The 23,177-nt window shown below is 35.7% G+C and overlaps 1 protein-coding gene across 11 annotated transcripts in view; it reads right to left on the bottom strand.

Annotated features, from left to right (window-relative positions):
• The window catches only part of LOC109686404 (teneurin-1), an 835,907-nt gene that overhangs the window by 367,419 nt on the left and 445,311 nt on the right, over positions 1-23,177 (bottom strand). For all 11 annotated transcript variants that reach the window (XM_074064014.1, XM_074064010.1, XM_074064012.1 and 8 more), the window contains one exon: positions 8,481-8,721. In XM_074064014.1, coding sequence (XP_073920115.1) covers positions 8,481-8,721 — 241 coding nt within the window. The remainder of the gene's footprint in view (positions 1-8,480; positions 8,722-23,177) is intronic.

Here is a 23,177-nt window from a genome sequence, read left to right as displayed (position 1 = left end):
AGGAAACTAAAATGAGGGTGCAAATCACATGTGAGGTTTTAGAATGTTCCTTGTAATAGTTGAATGAAGTGAGTGCCATTAAGCCATTTTTAAGATTTGAAAGCTGAGGCAAAGAAGGATTGTGAAATTTGCCTAAATTTATACTGCTAATAAGGAACAGACCTGAACTCCAAACCAGTATCTAATGGCTTCTCGAATCCAATTTCTAAACCATTCTTAACAACTTGTATTAAGAAGGTACAACACTGTACCACCAAAGCCATATGATAGCTTTGAGAAAGAGGCTTATTTGATAGAGACTTTTTGGAGAATTAAAGCATAAGAGGATATGCAAACACTAGTATAACAAAGGATGGGCCCTCTGGATGAGGAAGCAGAATATAGCAGTTTAACAGCTAGGACTGGGGCATAAAATTTCTATTTCTGGCTCCTAGCTTAAGAATGATGATGTTTTGGCTCTAGAAGGAACATCATCGAATGAACAACCTGATCAAGATGGTTTAAGTGGCAATGGAGAAGGTAGAAGAATAATAGGAAGAACAGTGCCTGATATCACTTAAATGCATAGCTGATGACTATACATGACTTTGAGTATGATATGTTTCTCCCAGAATGCCCTTTCCTCCATTTTTCATCTATCACCTCCCCATGATTTTAGAACAAAATGATTTTAAGCCATTTTCTCAGTGAAGTTTCTACTTTTCCTCCTCTACCTACCTTAATCCTTCCACATTCCCACCTTGCTTAGATCCACTGCCTGCAAGTGTTTCTACCTTAGGATTACATAAATATAACAAAGCAGCTATCATGGTATCGTTATTTATTTTGCTTAACCTCTACTACCAGTGAAATGTGTAAAACCTGGACCCACATCCTGCATTCAAAACCTGACATGGATCTGTTATGTCCTATCCTGTGGAATTTTACAAAGTTCCTTGACCTCTCTGCACCTCAGTTTCCTCAATTCTTAATTGAGGATGGCAACACAAATAGTACCTACCACATAGTATAAGGATTAAAACAAATGATTCACAAGGGCTGAGAACATGTTTGGCAAGTAATAATGCTCTCTCTATATATATGCACACATACATACACATATATATGTAGGTATCATTATTGTTACTGGTATTAGACCATAAGTTTCTGGGTTCTTATTCTTCATAGAAACCACAGAGAACAAGTGGTAATCAATTAAGTGCTCCTGCTATGCCTCACTCACTGTGCCAGACATGCTTAGTAATCCACAGACTGGGAGATATATGTGAATACTGGATATTTTTAGAGCAGATTAAAGCTAATGTGGCTCTCTGAACTGTAGTGACTCTGAATTCTTCTCCTCACTAGCTGGTCTATGTCAGGATCTTAACACAATATTGAAAACAATATTTATCACACACTTTCTATGTCCCTGGCTCTGAGCAGATATTTTACATATATTTTCTCATTCAGTTCTTCAGACAAATCTGTATGGTATAGTCTCATTCTCTATACATAATAGATAGGGAAATTGGGGCCCATAAAAGGTTCACAACAATATAGGCAACTTATTCCATGAATGTTGAAGCACATACGTCCATACACATTAGTCAGCCTCTCCAGCTTTGGTGATGTGCTTATCTTTCCAAATTGAAAAAGATATCTCACTCCAGAAAAGATAATCCAGGTATTGAGAATGTTAAGAGAATGCTTGGAAGAGGTAAAAAGGCTTATATCTGAGTAAGGGCAGACTCAAGGCAGAGGACAACTCTGAATGTACTGGTTAGTCAGGGTATTGCTTCTCTGAATGACAGAAGGCAGGCAGCAATCTAAAAGCTGCTTTGGAGGTTGATCACAGGACAGTCTCACAAAGCTACACAGGTATGTATCATGTATCATCAAAACACGAGGAAAGGAGGATGGCTCTAAAGATTGGAATATGGTGATGAAAGAGTATTATTCTATTTAAAAGCATGCCAAGAAAGAAAGTGGAGTGATCTTGTGTATGTTTACTTGAGGGATATTAAAAACATAAGGATAGAAATAGTTTAATTAGATGAAGGTAGAAATAGAGGGGGGGTCAAAAAATAAACTCAGTCCTTATTATTATTGCTATTATTATTGCTAGTATTTATCAAGTGGTTACTATGTTCACTGCTGCTCTAAACATATGGCAAGTATTAACTCATTTAATCTTCACAACAGCCTTATGAAGTAGGTTTTACTATCACCCTTACTTTACAGATGAATAAACAGGAGCATGGCAATGTTGAGTAATGGACCCAAGGGCACACAGCTAATAGGTGGTAGATTAGGATGTCTACAATAAGCCACTTGGCCAGATGGAAGAAATGGATAGTCATTTTCAACACAGAACACAAAAGTGTCATAGGACTAAAGTGTGCAATCATGAGTGATTTCAACCTCACAGACATCTGCTAGTTGTATTATTTAGCTAAAGACAAATACATAGTAAGCTCTCAACTTCTCTTGTTGATCACTGTACCTCCCAGAAGATAGTGAAAATTATGACGAGACATGCCTCTCTGAAGACTAAAAAAAGGGAAATCGGTGAGTTGAAGGTGATAGGACACATTTAGAGAAAGTAACCATGAGTATGTTATGTAGTGCAAATCCTAGACATTAGAAAAGCAGCTCTCTAAAATGAAGTAGGTGTGATTCCATGCCCAGAGATACTTTAAAATGGAGATAAAATTTGAGAGTTTCTTAACTATTGAGACTTGTGTGCCTATATTGGGTGCTCTCCATTCAGTTCCAATTTCTGAAAACATGTACTGAAATATTTCAACTCCAGTTCAAAATTAAGTCATGCCAAGAAAATTTACAGCCAAAATAAGCCTGAAGCTTAAAAAAATACTACTAAAACCAAAAATCGTATGTTCTCCCTCATATGTGGACATTAGATCAAGGGCAAACACAACAAGGGGATTAGACTATGAGCACATGATAAAAGCGAGAGCACACAAGGGAGGGGTGAGGATAGGTAAGACACCTAAAAAACTAGCTAGCATTTGTTGCCCTTAATGCAGAGAAACTAAAGCAGATACCTTAAAGCAACTGAGGCCAACAGGAAAAGGGGAACAGGTACTAGAGAAAAGGTTAGATCAAAAAGAATTAACCTAGAAGGTAACACCCACGCACAGGAAATCAATGTGAGTCAATGCCCTGTATAGCTATCCTTATCTCAACCAGCAAAACCCCTTGTTCCTTCCTATTATTGCTTATACTCTCTCTACAACAAAATTAGAGATAAGGGCAAAATAGTTTCTGCTGGGTATTGAGGGGGGGGAGCGGGAGGGGGCGGAGCGGGTGGTAAGGGAGGGGGTGGGGGCAGGGGGGAGAAATGAACCAAGCCTTGTATGCACATATGAATAATAAAAGAAAAATGAAAAAAAAAGGTGACAGAAAAGTTTTTTAAAAATCTTTAGAGAAAGAATAGCAAGGATAGAAAGACACGCAACTCATGTAATTGTTATTGGATGACCAAAGTCAGTAAGAACCTCTCTCATCTGCTAGCTTTCTTTGTGAAAAAGAATCATAGACTTACTAGGTAAAATAGGCTCAGAAAGACAAAGGCCACATGTTTTCTCTCATATGTGGGAGCTAGACACAATACAAATAAAAACAATATTATGAAAAACATGTCACACTAAGGAGAGGTCACTGACGGGAGAAGGAGGGTAAAAGAAGGAAGTTAAGAAGGTGAATATGGTTGATGTGCTTTCTTGAAATCACCATAAGAAGGGGACTAAGGTAGAAAGGAGAAAAATAGAGAGGGTGAACCAATTTGGGTTATAATAAATACATGCATAGAAATGTCACAAGGAAACTCTCTGTATAGCTATCTTAAACAAAAATGTCTTTTTTTCAAAAATGGAAGACAAGAAGGTAAAACAGGACCTGTTTTGGCGTCGGTATCCATAGGAGGGGAGAGGATATAAAGAAAGGTGTAGGAGGGTAAATCTAGTAGAAATGTTATGTACATATATATGAAAATGGAAACATGAGACCTGTTGAAACTATTCTAGGAATGGGGGGAGAATAAAGGAGAATGATGGAGAAGGTGAATTCAACTATGATATATTGTAAGAGCCTTTGTAAATGTCACAATGTACCCCCAGTACAATAATAATGTGATAATAAAATAAGTAAATATTGATAACTGTAAAATGAAGGCCAAGATAGGCAATGCATTCATGAAAAGACATTAGAGCCAGGAGCCAGTGACTCACATCTATAATCCTTGCTACTCAGGAAGAGGAGATCAGGAGGATTGCGGTTCGAAGCCAGCCTGGGAAAATAGTTCACTAGACCCTATCTAGAAAAAGCCCATCACAAAAAAAGGCTGCTAGAGTGGCCTAAGGTGTAGGCCCTGAGTTCAAACCCAAGTACCATAAAAAAAAAGACATTTGAGTGTTCTAAATGAATAACCATTCTGTTTCAGAATGGAAAAGGGGCTTGTAGATTGAATTCCCTAGTCATAGCTGTGAAATTTCAGAGACTTTGGTGTAGAAGAAATGTGTCAGAAGACTAGAGATGGTAAACACAGGTTTTAGTTTTCAAAAGGCATAGGAAACATAGGCTTCTTAAACTAGATTGTAAAACATCATGAGGATTAAGTGCACAATTCTAGAGCAGGTTATTAAAAGGATGATTTGTGAGTTATTAGGCAGAAGAAAAAGTAGTAACCATGAGAAGACAGCATAGAGTCTCTAAGAAGTCATATGAGACAAATACTACTTCTTTCTATTTTTGACATGGTTATCATCAAGGCATTTGACAAGCTCTTTCATGGTATATTGCTGAATAAGATGGAAAATGTGGGCTTTATGTTCATAAAAGGATGTGACCTGACAGGTAAAGGTCAGCCTGTAGAAAAGTTTCCATTATGGTATGCCATAGAACTTTGACCTTCATCTGATGTCATGTAGGATTTTTATTAGTAACTTACATAAAAATGAGAGTATATATCTAATGAACATATTGCACACATATAAGAGCAAAGCAAGTACTTTGTAAGGCAGAATTAGAATTTACCTACAAATCTAGATGCTCAGTAGATGAACTCAAACTAGTCCAGATCAACACTCTAAGAGTATTTCCACCAACACTCCTCTTCTTAAACATATAGTTTAAGAACATTCAACTATATAATTATAAAATAAACCAAATAGGGCTTAGCCTCAGAACTTGTTAATAAGCTTTAAGAGTGTAGTTACCAGTGTTCTCAATGTGTATCAGTAGTGTCATGTGACTATTTAAGAAGCTGATATTGGAGTAGACAACATTAATACAAATAATAGTTAAGGGAGGTGACTAATTGCTGGTTGTACCACTGGACACTGATGAGTGAGTCAAGGTGAGTGCTGAGAGTCCCATCAAAAGGGCACTGGATCTGCTTCTATCCCTTCCTCAAGGAGCAGCTATAGGTGGCCATGTTGTTATTCCTTTTAACCACATGCCTTTTCTCTCTGGCCTAGTCTCAGATGAAAGAGACAATAAATAACTAACAGGGCTTCCTAAGAAACATAAACACAGTGTGGTACAAAAGAGATCAACTGGGCTAATCAAATTCTCTTCCCTAGGTTTTTGAACCCAGAGCTACCAAGAATATTAAGACGTTAGAAATGGGACAAGCAGCTAAAGAATAAGGTGAGAGATGTCAGGAGGTAAATTTGGAGTCCTGTGGTGCAATGGAACCAGATATTGCTATGAGAAAATAGAAACTATTTGCTGGACAAAAAAATGTTGTGCCAATGGTAAGAATAAGCTATTGGGTGAAAAAGGAGATAGGGAGAAACAAAAATACAGAACACTTCTGAGTATTATTGTAAGAGAGCTATAAACTTTGCCCTTTCTTTGGGTGTTGACTAGTGTTTCTTGGGTTTCCAGGGACTAAAACACACACACATTGAAATGATGTTCTCATTACTCAAGGTAACCTAAATGTCCTCTCCTCCTTGTAATCAGAGAACCTTATGAGAACTCACAGCTGAATTCGACTTTGAACATTACATTTCAAGAACAGTTTGGACAAACTGGAGTGTGTTCTAAAGAAAGAGATCAGGAAGGGACATTTGAAACCAGTACATGTGAGGAATAGGTGAAGGAAATTTAGCACAAAGAAGAGCAGACTCAGGAACACTGAAGACCTATTAGGTGTGAGAGGGATTTTATTATTCTGTGAGACCCTAAAATTGTATGAGAAAAACGGGCAGATTTAGAAGTGGCCAGTCTGAGCTCAAAAAGATGTCTCCAGTAGTTATTTGAGGCAGAATGGATAGCCTTAGGATTCAGTTCTCTGTTTTGAAGATATTTAAGCAGAGGCAAGTGACCATTTAGTAGAGATAATAATGTTACATTTCAATTGTATAGTGCTTTACAATGTATGAGGCACTTTTTAGCCTACTCATTTTATCTTTCTAACAGCTGGCCATGGTGTGCAGTTTTGAGGGTGCTGGGGATTGAACCCAGGGCCTTGTGCATGCTAAATACTTGCTTGACCACTGAGTTACATCTGTAGCTCTGGTAAGCATTTTTATATTCATTTTTAAACATGAAGAAACTCAGAGAGGTTCTATAACACAGCATAAGTTTCAGTGTACCCACAGTTACTTTGTATTGATTGAATGTGAAATGAACATTTTAAAGGACATATTTGGAAAATTCTAGTAGATCAGGCCGATAGAGCATCTAGATATTTTTTAATTCATTTTTGTGATGCTGAGTATATTTTAAGTACACTAAAAAGGTTCTTTGCTCAGTCTCACATGAAAACTTATGTTCTCTGCATCTTATGAAACTGAGACCAATTAATGCATTCTTTGCATATAGAAGGTTCATGGGTGCAGTTTGTAGAAACATGCCTAGATGTACATTTCAAATAAGAATGGCTTTCTTTCTCCATTTGCCTAAGCCCGTTCCTACCCTCCTTCCAGATTTCCTGTTATCTGGCTTTGTAGAGGAAAGGAGTGTGTTTGCTTATCAGAATTGCTAGTTAACCATATTGCCCCACTGTTCCTCCGATCTGTATCACTAATCTCTGCAAATGAATCAAAAGAAGATAGAGGAAGTCACCACTATTTGAAAATTCTGAAGAAATTATACATTGTTATCTGCTTGTCTCACTTTACTTACTTTCTCCTTTCAATTAAAACAAAAGATGCATAAACCCTATCATTAGTACTGCACTAATTATGTAATCTTCACCATAGGTGCTGAATACTATATTTTCTCTTGGGAGAGAGCAGAAAAAGCAGTTTATGAACCCATTTAATCAGGCAAGTGATAGATGATATACAATTTCCTGGACTTGGGCCACAGTACTTTCAGTTTGTTGGTGGTGACATACTCACTGATACAACGGCTAGCATTTAGTTTAACATGCTGCTAAGGAAAAAGCAGTCTTACAATGTGAGTTTATTAGACTTCTCTTTCTATTCTGATTCCCAGAGGATATTACAATTGAAGTTGATACCAGACATTGTTTATCAAGTGGTATATCATGCCCACTCTTTACACACAAATATCTTTTGAAAAAAGTGAAGGTTATATGGAAGACCACAGGAACTTGAACTTAAACGCAAACAGAAGGCTATGTTTTATTAGTTCATATTTTTCTGTTAATAAAAAGTCAATTTTTTTGGTGTTGAGGATTGAAACCAGGGCTTTGTACATATTAGGCAAGCACTGTACCACAGAGCTACATACAGTACCCAGAAAGCCGTAATTTTTTATTTATGTAAAAGTGACTAGAAATTTAAGAAAGAATGAGTAAATATTGAGCGATATCTCAACTAATTCCATCTGGTGTTAATGTATATCATTATCAAGGGACCTAGAATTGTGGAGGAGTAGAACTTTACTCAAATGACAAAATTTTGAGTAGTGAATCCAGAAACCTAAATATGTGAAGTGATAGAAAAACAGTGGCATTTTTGACCCAAGAGACCAAGATTTACCCTAATGGCAGAATGCAGTTAAAATTACACATACTTCCCCTTCATCAGGTAAATCTTTTAAAAATATATTGGAGCACAATTTACTTTTTTCAAATAATCTGTTGATAAACAAAATGGAAACCATCACTATTCTTCCAAATGTGTTAGGATTTTCCTGTAATCTCACAGTTTCTTAAAACAAGGGACAATTGCTCTTTACTTTGAGACTATAGTGACAGCTCAGAAATTGCCTCATTTCATCTTTTTGTTGGTGCCTGAAGTGAGGTGTTTATGCACCTGTGGTTTTACCTTTATACATGCACCTGCTTTGGCCCCTGTCTGTATCTGTAAGTGTGCCCTAATGTGTATGCCTGTGTGTCTGTGGAGGGCTCTTCATTTTTTTTCATGCATGTGGGTATGTTTGTAGATGTGCATTTGTGTTTCTCTGCAGATAACTGTGGTGAAAAGAGTTTCTGCAATCACTGGAGTCATCCCTCTGTCAATACTTAAGTTTAGTAAGATCAATAATAGCTCAAGTACCTGGTCTCCAATGGTATGTTGCTATTCAAGACCCAGCTGTTATGCAGATGAACTGAATCCTGTGTACTGGTTGGGGGAGCTGGAGCAGCTGGGCTGGGCTGGCTGCGGGTAGTCATTGATCTCCTCTGAAGAGAGTCCGCTGTAGGGGGAGGCTTCCTGGCACAGGTGCAGGCATGAGGAGGCGGTGGTGGCGGTGGGAGGGGTCTGAAGGTGAACTGGTTGTGTGGGCTGCTCTGCATGTCTGAAAAGGATAGCACAAAAACACAAAATAAAGACTCTCCCACTTGACAGTCAAGAAAACACAGTGTGACAGACTTACTGGGATTTCAGATAATATAAACTGTTGGGTGGAGGGTGGGAGAATTTTAAGCTCATTCTGTCTGTAAAAATGTCACTTAACTTACAAAAGCATGTGCCGCATGCTTATGAAATGTAAAACATTCACAGTTGCATTTGCATGTAAATTTTTCAGGGCTATAGCAACTAGAAAGTAAATGAGGCCAGCTCACACAATTTGTCATAGTTTCTGCTACTGAACAAATAAATCATCAACAAGACACTAAGTTACAGAACAGAAGTGAGCTGATTTCCATCAGTTGCAAAAATCTCACTTCTGAACATACCAGTGAAAGGCACAAATTTGAGGCAAGGGAAAAATCAGCCAGCACTTCAAATAAAAATACAAGGCCACCTTTTGGCTTGCCTCAAGAAAGGATGCTAGCCTGCCTACACAGGAGCAAATCCATACTTCAGAAAAACAGCTCACAAGTGTGTAACTCAACTGCACGAATCTAATCCCTTCACCAGCTCCCCATCGCAAAGTACTACTTGTAAAAAGGCTGGCTAAAAGGAGTTTGTTCTGGTTACTGTACACATTTCTGTGGTCATGCAAAGCAACCTCTGAACCTCTCCCCACTTGCCACACCTTTCTAGGAGCTCTGCCACATTAGCAGCAGTTTAGGCAGCAGGGAGACTGTTTTTTCCCCCTGATGTTTGCAGAGGGAGCAGCCTGGAACAGTGGTCCTTAGGTTTCTGTTGTTGCTATTGTTTGGTATTTTTCCACTGCTTTCCTGTGAGGCACATGTAAAGACACTAAGTTAAAATTTGGCCCATGAGAAATACCCCAATTAAACCCATTTAAAAAGAAACCATTACTGTAGCTGATAGTCCACCTCTCTTTCACTGGAGAAACGTAATAGATGTCAAGTGATTGCTTGTAACACCAGCCCATTCTGGATAAACTTTGTGGACAGCATGGCTTTGTCCCACCTCCCCAGTGACTGAAAATTAAAAAGCAGAAAAATGCTGGAGGCTTTTGATGCCTAGCAAAGAGCTCAGCTGGTTTGTGCTGAGGCTCACTTTGCAGTGACTGATCACAGAAAAACCACTTCTTTCAATCCTTCCACCTCAGACATAAATTTTAAAGACATTGGCAGGGTTTTCATATTTAAAAACAACATTACTGTCCCAAGAGCATAAGCATGATACATTCTTGGCTAGAGTTTCTAGTACAGGTGGCACCCTCTTTAAATAAGCTTGCTACATGAAAATCTGAATTGTACAAAAGATGAGATAGGGAAGGGAGTGGTGTTCATTCATTTTATGTAAAGGATTCCTCTATTTGGGCAGCTATCCTTGGGTATTTAATATGCTTCATGAATTTTCTAAATCACCCCCATTATTCCAGGTTCAGCTTAAATCCCATATCCACTAAAAAGTCATCACTAGTACTTAACATCTCATTAATTTTTTTAAACCTCTGTGCTCATGCCCATAAGCATAACCAGAAATATGCTTTCCATTTTTGGGATACAGAGATGCATAGAAGGTTGGAACTGAAAGGACCTTGGAGATCCTTTCATTTTGCAAATGAGAAAGCTCATCCAGGGATATTTGGCAAATTAGTGGAATAGCCAACACTTTGCACTTCTGATTCTCTGACCAATGCTTTCTTCTTTGTATTGGAGATCTCTGTAATATAGCTTCTCTTTTCCTTATAATTTAGAGGCACAAGATAGATCTTCCACAATTTCTGAAATTTTTACCTATGTTTATATGTCTTTCTGCTTCCCTCTTAGACCATAACTCCTGAAATGTAGAAAGGAAGGCAGTGTGGCATAATGCTATTCATAATGGAAACAGCAGAATTTGCAGGAATGACAAACCTGAATTTAAGTTCATTTTCTGTCATGCAGAGGCTTTAATGCCTCATCTGTTGGAGATAATAATTTATTATTTTCATAACAATTAAATTTAATTCAAGTAAAATGTGATTGAACATAGTATGTCAATGACTGTTTCTTTATTGAGTGCAGTGGAAGTATAAAATTTTAAGATTAGAAAGAACCAGGCCATCATGTAGTTCAAGTACATATGTGAAATTCCAGGCACAAAGAGGTAAAATGACTTACTCAAAGTCAATCAACTTGTATGAATCTGACTTCTCATGTCTGATGATTCCTAGCTTAGTACTCTTTTATTATGCTATTTTTGGAAAATAAATATGACTTTCTTATTTGACTTTCACACTTGATGTTCTTACTGTAAATTTTAACTTAGAGTTTTCAATATTATGGCATTCCTTTGATATCTCATGTGTTTTGTCTTATCTGCTCTGACATTTGTTAGAGCAGGGTCATCTTCTCCTTCTCACTTATGCCATACAACACTGAGCACAGTGCTGGATACAGAACAAGATCTGAAAAGTTTTTGAATCATTTATGAGACCTAGGTAACTTCTTTAGTGTTCTGATACAGCACCAGATATGTATTCAACTGTTCACAGAGAAGTTGGTTTTTCCCTTGGTGGTCTTAGTGAACTCTAGCCCAGAATCAATGCAAAAAGCAATGATATCCTAAATTGGGCATTTGAAATAATGCCCCTCCAAGATGTGTAAAGAGCAATAGAGACATATTACAGATTTGTCACCAAATCTGTAGGAAAAGATTTAACGACCTAAGGACAGGGAAACAAACTGTGGGAATCCATGATCAGTGGAAGTAGAGGAATCCAATTAAATCATGTTCAGAACACCTCCAAACAACAGGTCTCACATCTATTAGTGTAATCAGTGTTTCTTTCAGCACAGTTGTTGAAGGAAAGTTTCTATTCAATAGACTTGTTCAAAAGAAAGAAAATCACTTATGATCATCTGCATTTACTGCTTGCTAGATGGCCTTAAAATCTCTTTTAATATGAAATATGATAATTTTATTTCAACAAAAAGTACAATTATGACATTGTAATATTTTTTAGTGCAGGTAGAATTGCTTTTTATAGTCATTTTGATTATGTATGTGTGTATAAATGTGCACAAACATGTATTCATACATATATATGTATATTTTTATTTTTATCTATTTTACTTTGCATTTTTATTTCCATATTTTATATGCAGAACTATTCCTACTAGTTAATATTATCTTTAAATGCTTTCACAATATTGGATTGTTGCACTGAGTAGAATACATCCAGACCTTAAACCCTTATGAAATGCAAATGATCTCAGATTCATTCTTTTTTTCACCTCAGGAAGAAGATAGGGAATTCACTTGTTCCCTCCCAAATGAAGTAATTTAATCCTTGGGCTCCATGAAATGGGATTTTTCAACATTAAACACTAATGAAAAAATACATTAGTGTTCAGTATCAGGAGCTCTAGAGTACCAATTCCAGGGAGTCAAGAGTAACATACATTTACTTCCAAATGTATCTGGCAACTATATACTTCTGTGCCCAAGAGACAGAACAAAGGGTGGAGGTGGGAGGTATGGTAAGTAGGGAGATGATGATTATGCAAATGTGGGTATCCAGACGTACATCTACAGCTTTCTGAAAGTAAATTAACTTTTTAGATAGAAAGGTCTAATTCACATAATATATTTGGACAGGAGTCAGTTTTAAGTTTGAGGCCCTAAAATAACTTGGCAAGATAAACCCTCAGGGGGAAAATTCTTCCAAACTTTAGATGTAAGGCATTTGAGGTATGGCAGAAATCGTAGTAGAAGTACAAGCTTTCAGAAACAACATTGCCTTTGTCTCCAAAAGATAAGTGGGAAAGAAAGTATCATGCATAGTATTTTTTTCTCTTTTTGCAAATGAACCCTAATTTGAATCATATGTTAGAAGAAAGTTTTCACCAGATATTAGAGTGTCTCTGCTCAGAAACACTGTGTGGGAACCTATCAGGGTGTCTATCAAGGGTTGTAGCACTACCATTTTATTAAAACACTCAGTCAGTTCTGCTACAAGGCAATGAGTATATTTCTAAAATTCTTTGAACTATATAAAAATCTACATGTGAAAAGACTTGAGAGAAATGGTTGGGTCACGACACTCAAAAACTCTATCAATGACACATGGGAAGAAAAGGAACCTTGCAAGAATGATGGCATAAGTTCATATATAATTGGTGGTTAAGAAATACATGAGTGCCATGATAAATATGAAATTTTATCTTTAAAAAGATTTGAAGTCTGCTTGTGAAAGTGGGTGCTGGAAGGGTTATAAATAGTGAGTTATTATAAAAGTGGTGGAAGGAGGGTTATCTGACTAGGACAGATAATTCTAAAGCTACATGTGGATGGAAGAGACTCGCAGCACACATAGTTAGCTGAGATTGCTGGTGGATATTTCATGTCTACACCTGTGCCAATTTTGTGTATTCTTATGTGGCTCATTCTGCTGTGTGCAGTTTTCTGTATTCATCTACTGCTTTTAACAGATGGAAAACACAAAATTTTTCTTAAGTTCAAACTATTCTCAAAACATGCCAACAGCAAGGGAACAAATTAATGTTTTCAAAACAAGTGCTGTGGCAGAACTAACTGTATAAACAAAATAATTTTCCATAGGTGTTAAAGACAAGTATTGCCAGTATTATAGTAATGGTAGATTTTCTTGAAAAACTTGGTCAAGGTAGACAAATAGCCAGTTTTTCATAGATCCATGTACTAAATTGATAATTCTTATCTTTAGTGACCCTATGATAGTACTCTTTCAAATATGTTTTTTCCCCAAATTTACCATGCAGTGAATATTGACAAAAGAGGCACATATGTTCTTATTGCTGAAGAAAAAGATCACAAAAGTCAGAAACCATTGTCTGTACTTCCTGGCCTTAGTGTGTTTCATTATCTCACTGACCAAGGTGAAGGGTAGTTCTACAATTCTTTTTTAAAATTTTTAAAATTAGGATATATTCATTGTGTGAGGGGATTCATCGTGATCAAAAGATAAACATATACACAAAACAAACATAATCATATGCAAACTCCTACATAGAACATGTTTGTAATAAGGTAACTACTCTGGGGTCAGGGAAGGAGGCAAAGGAAAAGAGAATGATAGAGCATCAGTAATATTGTAAAACAACATCTGTGAAGGTAGAGGATATAAGGATATGTATTGAAAGCTGTTGAAAAAGGGCAGATGGGAGGTAAAGAGGTGAGGGAGAGTAATGGAAGGGGTTAAATGGACCAAAGTAAGGTATACTCATAGCAGGGACACATCAAGTTCCAGAATTCTTTATGTGTAACTCTGGATTAAAAAAAAAATTCCTGGGACATTGTTGATTTCTTTTTCTAATTGTTTTGGTGACAAAACCTGACCAGAAGTGACGTGAGGCTATTTATAGCCTTTATTTCTTTTAGTGAATGTACACATATTTAACTATGACAGTAGTAATGCATTTTATTAAGGGGTGCTGGCCCATATTGTACTCTTGCAGTATTGCATAATGTATTGTTTATTCAAAACACTGTCTTTGTAAAATCTGAAAAACATTGAAATTCTGAAACAAGTGTGCCTCAGAGGATTTGAATAAGGGATTATGGATCTGTGTTAGTATTTAACCACCTTCTTGAACTCTTATAAATAAGACAGTATTAATGAATGCTTATTATGACCATTGTAATCTACATTACAATGTAAAGAACATCAGGGCACTGAAGGTTATTTCCATAACTACTTATGTCAAGTCTCTCAAGCACAATTATAAAACTGTGGTTCCTTGGGTTGCTTTCTGAGCTATGCTCCTAGGCAAGAGAAGAGATAAAAGGAAACAGGCATAAAGGAAAGAGGAGAGGTTTATTATTAATATTAACAATTATGACACATTCTAAACATATATTTCTTCTTTATAGTAATTTGCTTGTCACAAGGAGTTTTTATAACCTACGAGGGAGTGATTCATAAGTTTGCATGTTACGGTTTCTACCATTAACTTCATAGTGCTCAATAATCATCAAATTAATCTTAAGTATATCTGGATGTGGACACTTTTGTTCTAAACCTTATAATAATTATTAGACACTTAAAGAATAGGAAGGTGAGAAAATTGATTTTAAGAAGAAAATAGAGTAAACAAATATAGTTTATCACTTCTCTGGATGAAATAATGCTGCTTTTAATATTAATGTACAAACAATCCTTAATAAAAATAGATTCATCAGTTAAATAAACCATTGGATTGAGAACAGAAATAAAATCTATTAAAGAGCATTTAATATTTATTAAATGTTTAATAAATATTTGTGTATGTATGGCCATGTGTATGAGCCAGACACAGTCAACAACAGAAAGAGGCAGAATGGAAGGAACACAGAGGAGAATTCATAATTAAAGCAGAAAACTGCAGAAGACTCACAGAAGTTCTGGGGGAAGGCTAGCAATAAATTCTGGTATTTTCTAGTTTACATGGGTTCAATCTGGCTCTGGATTACTGCACTCTGCAGGCTCACGCAGTCCTATAACACTAGGTACTGTCTTTAACATTGTAGAGTACAACTCTTTGAGGTCTTTGGTCTGCTCACTAAGTCAGCAAGTAAGTTAGTATGCTCTGTTAATTTCTGCCAGTTAAGTTGATAGTTGTCATAACAACTAGAAGTAAAGCTCAGTACTGAAGTACCCATAATCCTTTGACATGGTTGTGTTAAAACTCATATTTGTACTTCATTTTCTCCATAAACTGACACTTATCTTCAGAGGATATTCTGTTCTACCTCCAGAAAGTCTAAACTTTCTAGTTCCTAGGTGCCATTCATCTCTTTTCCAGTTCCCCAGTGTATTGTACAAGCAAAACAATGAGTCAAAGATTCACAAAGCAACATTCCTTCACCCTGTTTCTCCCTGCTTTGGATATAGGGGGGATACAACTGTGCTGTGTACTGTGTTGGTTTTATATAGAGCAGTTAGGCAATCATAGTCAATGTTCCTGTCAATAAGTGGCTGGTTTGTTAACTCAATCAAGTGACATTGGTTAAGATAAACAACATAGGACTTTATAAGCAAGAAAAAAAGATAGGGCTATGGTAAATGCCATTTTGTTTTAACTACTGAAGTACTCAAACTACTTAATTTTCCTTGTTATGAAAATACAGGATGGATGCATCTTTGCTTATATTTCCAGAGTAGTCTGGCAATATTAACAAAAAGAAAACTGGTGCCAATATATTTTTTAATTTAGAAAATTATCATTTTCCAAGTAGAATTATAAAGGGCTCTACTTTATGACATAATTTGGAATTTTAAGTGTCAATATTTAAATATTAATATATAGTATAATTGACTATTAAAATTAGCCTGTGGTTAAAGCTTTTTCACTATGGTATTGAAGGAAACTATTATCCATTATGTACCATGAAACATTAAATAGATAATTGCCCTGTTTCATCTTATGCTGACAATAATACTGTGGCTCCCATTATTAGCCAGTGAAGTATATCAAAAAGAAAATATAAAAAAGTAATGATCCTTAAAAGTTTCGTATTTAGTTTGTACTCAAAATAAAGCTGAATGTAAGTATTTCAATTATTTTCAATCCCTAAGTTCATTATTTATTTATAAGTAGGTAATGGAGGGTTATGAATTAATTGACAGTGAATTATTTAATAAATTAGCTAATAACAGATATTGTGGAATTTTATGAAGTTTTCTTTTCAGAGCTTCATTTTTATTACACTGTGCATGAATGGTCACCCTATATTTGTTCAAAAAGCAATGAATGAAAATATTTCTAATGCTATTTATTAAAATGGAACTATGAATTTTGAAACACAAATGAAGGAAACATTATGACTGTGTGTAAAGTTCTAAGAAAAATATTTCTCAAACTACCATATGTTAAATAATGCATCCACGGTATTTTAATAGTAACAGAAAAAAGCAAAAAAATCTGTTCTAGATGATAAAAGCAAAGCACAGAGACCAAGAAGGCCTAGGGAAGGCTTCACGCCCTGCCCAAACTTTTCAAATAATGACCAAAGAAAAAGTTCTGATTCTTAATATCACCATCTAACCACCAACTGGCTATGTATGAGGAAGGTGCCCAGTGTTCTATAGTTCTTCCCTACCAGAACAATTTCAGAGACAAAGGGGCTGTGTTGACACATAGTGGAGGGGTGTAGAGGAGTCCTGGCATCTGTACTTGAGGGTTGAAAGTGTACATACACTGCCATATGGGACAATGAGAACAGATGGCAGTGTTATAGCAATATTCACAAAATCCAGAGGATTCTCAAATTTCAGTCATGTTTTGACCTATTGCTTTAGCTCAGCAGTTCTTAGCTATAGCATCAAAATAATGTTGTGTGATTGCTTATTACTATGATAGAGGACTGAACTTCACAAATGATTTATTTTTAAAAGGATATATGTGAATGGAGTCAAGGTGATACTTCCAATAGTACCATTCATATGGAGTTACATTTGAATGTGCTTTACTGTGTGCAAAAAAAGGCTGATAGCTAGTGGCAGGAATTGAGTACAATCCTGATCTTATAAACCATTTTAATAGCCGATACCATGTCTGCGTGCTTATGAAATGATTCTACACGTACAATGGCAATGCAGAAGGTTTGCTTATCCCTCTCTCCCCCAAATAGGAAATGTAGAGGATTCAAAAACATTCTCATGGGAGTATTTTACACACATACATGTTATTAAAATGTTTGGATCAAAAAATCATGAATTCTGGGAGGGGGTAATAAGGAGAATGGTAGAGGGAGTGAACTCAAGTATGATACAATTTGATACATGGTAATTACTTTTGTAAATGCCACAATGTATCCCCACCCAGCACAATGAAAAATTGTGAATTGTGATCTTGCTAGCTGCTGATAGAGCAATACTAATCTTTCTTCCTGATATCTTTTCTGTTACTGAGGGTGTCAATTAAGAAGTGTGAGCATGAAAGTAATAGTTTTGTAGTAAAGAGAAAGTTTTATTTCCTGTCATGTATTCAAGCTTTGTGTATCCTCATCTTGTATCAGGATCTGGGTATGAATCATCTTTATATCTCCTGCACATAGACTATAATTTTATTCAATGTTTATTATTTTTATTTTCACACTTACTTTATGTGAATTTAAATTTGAATTCAGTTTTTATTTTGTGAAAAATATAGCAACTGTGATTGCAGATATTGTTTTATGATGTCAAATAAATTATTTGGCTGAATTCTTCACTTTCCTACCAGCTGTTTTGGCATTATGTGCACACAGCCTGTGTCTGAAAAGTTTTCTGCCTGAAATGTTCATTGATTGATTCTCTGATTAATACAAATTTTCATTTTCTTGTTTTTCAGCATAATATCTAAGTGAGATATTAAATAGAGCAGTTTTTTGGAGAAGTGCCAACATGAAGATCTATTGTTAAGCCCACCTTAAAAATTTTGTTTATACTAAGCTGTGGATATTTAACTCATTTTATTTTTCCTTCAACATCTGACTCACTCCCTCACTTATGTTACTGCTTATCTCCCTGGACTCCCTCCAATTTAGCTATATCTTTATGGTTCTCCAAACAAAATGAAATATTCTGGGTGAACATCACCCAGAATACAAAAATGTTATCTGATAAATTCTTTTATAATGCTGTCTTCTCACATGTGGCCTCAAACTACATATAGATTGCACTGGAGACTTCATTAACTGGGAGATAGCTAATGAAGTCATGAGAAAGAAGCTCAATTAGGAAATATACTGATGTGTTGATATAGATGTGTCTGCTAGTGGATCAAGTGAAAAATGTCCATCAAATAAGCAAATTAGTGGAATCTTCTAATATAATATTAAACTGGACTGAGCCACTGATTTTAGACAACTTCCTCCACATTAAGATTAAGTAATATATTGATGATGCCTTTGGAAAACTGAAAAAAAAGTTTGTCTCAAAGGGAAAAACACTCAATCTACATAAACAGAAAAGAAAATAAGAATGTGTGTTGAGGAAACAATATATCAGACTGTGGTAATGAATATAGGTGGTGCTAGAAATCTGTCTGTAAGAAGGGACTGGTAAATGTTTCCTTTGAGCAAGTTAATTTTTAGTTTAGTCAATTTAAATAAAATTTCAAAAGTTATTCAGAGAAAACATTTCATCCATAATAGGTAAGATGCTGAGAAGGTCAGAAGATTAGTCACACATTGCTTATGTGAAGCAGTTTCTCAAAGAGATCTCCTGTAGTGGCTGAAATCAGTGGCTGACTGCACAAAAGCTTCTTCTTGTGTATTAATGCTGGAGGTCTGTACCCACCTAGACCATAGAGTATGATTTGGGTTCATTAATGGAGATGATGACAACCTGGATCTGACTCAACTTAGCTTTTACTTTGGTTTTACTCCTGAATGGCAAATAAGCACTGCAAAGGATAGAAATAAAATAAAAACTTAATGTCCAGCTCCATGGTTTTCAAATTCTTGCTATGGCAGCACTAGGGCAATTTCTCCTTGTCAGTACTCACAGTGCAGAGCCTACGTATTCCCCACTCATTTCTACTTAAGGATTTCCATAGGAAGATCTGACCTAGTTTGCCATGGGACCTTCTAGTAATAATCATAACAAGTCTCTTGAAGGACAAGATATACATATGTACAGGATAAAAGATCAAGTGACATCTACTATTGAACTATTGCCTACTTTTCTTTAGTAGGACTCATATCTTAATGTCATTTCCATTTATAACTTTCAAAATAAATGATGGAGAACCTAAAAAATGAATCAACCTAACCAGTTATGGAACACCTGTATTCAGAAGCAGAAGACAAAGACAGAAATGCCTTGGTTTCATTTCTTTGTTTTCAATAAGGTGAATCAACTGTAGAGTATTTTCTGTGTTGCTAATTTACTTTCTTAGAAATATCTTCTGTATATAACTTGTTTAAATTAGAAGAACATTTTGACATTTTAAAATGATACAGTGATTAAGTTACAAATATTAGAATCAGATCAATGTGTATTTATAACACAGCTCTGCCATTTACTATCAGTTTGATAAAGAGCAGCCAAACTTTTTCAAGCCACTGTTTCCTCATTTATGAAACAGGGATAGTAATAAGCATCTTTTAATATTTTGTGAGTTAAATGAGGTTGTGTGTATAAAATAGTACCGTGTCTGGCATATAGTAAACATTAAATCATATTGTTAAATAAGTAACAAATTATTGAGGCCAAGATCTATAAAATTCAGGTACGAAATCTGTCTGACTCCAAGATACTTGGTTATCTAAAATTTCTCTATTATAGTTTAAAAAACATTTTAGAATTTTTACAGGTTTTTCATTTTTCTACCAATACGTAGATCCAAGAAGTTATCATTGAAGTTGTGAGTTAATATACAAACAGTTGTCTCCTATCCTTTACTCTTCTTGCAAGCACATCAAACACTCTCTTACTATGTTCTCAGTTCCTTTTACTTCAGATAGCATTCTGTGTTTTATGATTCTCGTTTAAAGGCTCTGAATGTGTTCACTTACATTTTCCCTTTCATAACTGATTTGGGTATATGCATGCATTTCTGAAGTATCTATGGCAATAACACTTCAGGACTTAGACATCAGAGCAAAGGATGTGAGGGAAAACCACTTCTATAAATAGAATATTACTGTTTTGTATTTAAGAAGCACCTTTCATCTGATTCCCTCAAAGACTTTCACAAATATTATCTGATGCTTTATTCACTGGGTCAAGCTGCAAGCAAAACTGCCTTTCAAAGAATTCCCTTAAAGAACATTAAATCCCATGAAGGAAGGAGTTATGGATAGCTGGTTAGTGTCAGAATGTTCAAAACCATTTAAAAATAGTACATATAAAAATACCACCAAAAAACTATGACTTAGAAACATATATTTGAAGTATGATGCTCCATATGTAGAGTTTTCATAGTAAACACATAAACAGAAGCTTTATTATATTGGCACCAAGACCAACAGCCTCATTACAAGCTAGTATTTGATCAATTTTATAATGGTGTATCAAACTAATTTGGGCTGATGATTTGTTTCACAATGCACACAAATATAATTATTAACACATTGCATATTAATGATAATCTATATTGTATGCAAAGAACAGGGGCATTGGATCAGAACTACATGTTGAGGGCCAAGTATAGCACCCAGTACATGTGACAAAGTTAATTAATGCTAGTTAGCAATATAATTGTTATTGTAATTTCAACTATGTATTTAGATTAGGAAACCAATTTTATTTCAATGAATTTGGTGCAGACAGTCATAAATTCACCTTTTTTTGTTGCTGCTGCTGCTACTAACTACTACTTTTTCTATTATCTGTTAAGATAATATATTGTCATTGAAGTACGAATAAAAGAAAAAAACACCACCTCCCTTTTCTCTTTAGAAACAGTCACTCAGGATGGAGAGAAGCAAAGCTATTCAGATGTTAAGATCTCTTCCCACTTTCTGACTCAAGTAATTTACAAAGTTTTGTTGTCATGGAGGTTATGGCTCTGGGTATGTCATTAAAGCATGTGGCTAATTTTTTCGGGAGGTGGACAGAATTAAATTAGGCACTTTTTTTTACAACTCAAACAAGTATTGACCTAGTTTTTAAAATCAATCCTGTCAGCACCACAAAAACTTTAGTTCATACACACTATCAAGGAACCACTAGCTTTATTTACTACATCTTAGTGTCATAATGTTTGGCCCTCTATTCTTTCTTGTTTTACTTTCTTGCTCATGTAACTAATATGCTACAAAACTGCAGTATCTGAAAAAAATTGAGAATGTGGGATTTTTTAAATCTTCTGAGAATATGAATAATTTCTGCTACCTTAAAAAAGTATTTTAAAATCATATAGTGTGCCTATTTTAGAGATGGGGAATATGAAGGTCAGAGAAGTGAAGAACTAGTCCAAATTCTTGCATAATGTAGCATGAAACTAGTTCTATTTTCTGGCTCTCAGCTATCTGTCCTGGGATTCAGAATAAACCTCATTAACTGTCCTTATACCACACTTGCCCTTTGTTAATTTTTATTGCATTCAATGAACGTAAAATGTTGAATCTGGGAATTCAAGTATGACATATTTTATATATTGTAAGAACTTTTGTGGATGCCACAATGTACCCTCATCCAGCACAGCAATAAAATTTATTTTTATTCATATGTGCATACAATGAAAATTTTTTAAAATGTTGAATCTCATACAGTCTTCTAGTAATTTATAATGAAATGCATGTAACGGGTTACTTTATTTGTAAATACAGTTCAATATGCTCATGCACATATGATTAAATATTTCATTTTAATTTTCAGAAACAAATAACTTAATTTCATGTGGTACCTAGATAATTTGTGTGATCCATAGTAAGATTTTTTTTTTAAATTCATTTATTTACATGTGCATACATTGTTGGGCCATTTCTCCCCCATGTCCCCGGCCATCTACCTCTACCCTCACTCCCCTTTGCTTCCAGGCAGAACCTGTTCTGCACTTTTCTCCAATTTTGTTGAAGAGAAAGTATAAGCAATAATAAGAAAGACAAAGCATTTTTGCTAGTTGAGATAAGGATAGCTATACAGAGAGATTCCTAGCGTTTCTTCCATGTACAATGTGTTACATCCCAAGTTGATTCATTGCTAACTGACCTTTTCACTAGTTCCTGATCCCCTTCTCATGTTGACCTCTGTCACTTTAAGGTTTCTATATTAGTTCCTCTGCAGTGGGGGCATCAAATACTTTCATGTTTTGGGTTTTCTACCTATCCCCATACCTCCCATGTGTGCTCTCCCCTTATCATATGACCCAAGTTCAACAACATTGCTGTATTTGCCCTAGATCTAAAACCCACATATGAGGGAGAACATACCATTTTTGGTCTTCTGAGCCTAGCTAACCTCGCTCAGAATGATGTTCTCCAGTTCCATCCATTTACTTGCGAATGATAAGATTTCATTCTTCTTCATGGCTGAGTACAATTCCATGGTGTATAAATGCCACATTTTCTTAATCCATTCATCAGTGGTGGGGCATCTTGGCTGTTTCCATAACTTTGCTATTGTGAAAATGCTGCAATAAACATGGGTGTGCAATTGCCTCTGGAATAACCTGTGTCACATTCCTTTGGGTGTATCCCCAGGAGTGCGATTGCTGGATCATATGGCAGATCTATGTTTAGATTTTTAAGAAGCCTCCAAATTTTTTTCCAGAGTGGCTGCACTAGTTTGCATTCCCATCAGCAGTGTAAGAGGGTTCCTTTTTCCCCACATCCTAAGCAACACCTGTTGGTGGTGTTTTTGATGTTGGCTATTCTAACAGGGGTGAGGTGGAATCTTACTGTGGTTTTGATTTGCATTTTCTTTATGGCCAGAGATGGTGAGCATTTTTTCATGTGTTTTTTGGCCATTAGAATTTCTTCTTTTGAGAAAGTTCTGTTTAGCTCAGTTGCCCA

The sequence above is a fragment of the Castor canadensis genome, chromosome X, assembly GCF_047511655.1.
Source record: "Castor canadensis chromosome X, mCasCan1.hap1v2, whole genome shotgun sequence".
Classification (NCBI taxonomy): domain Eukaryota; kingdom Metazoa; phylum Chordata; class Mammalia; order Rodentia; family Castoridae; genus Castor; species Castor canadensis.
This window is presented reverse-complemented; position numbering and strand designations above follow the sequence as displayed.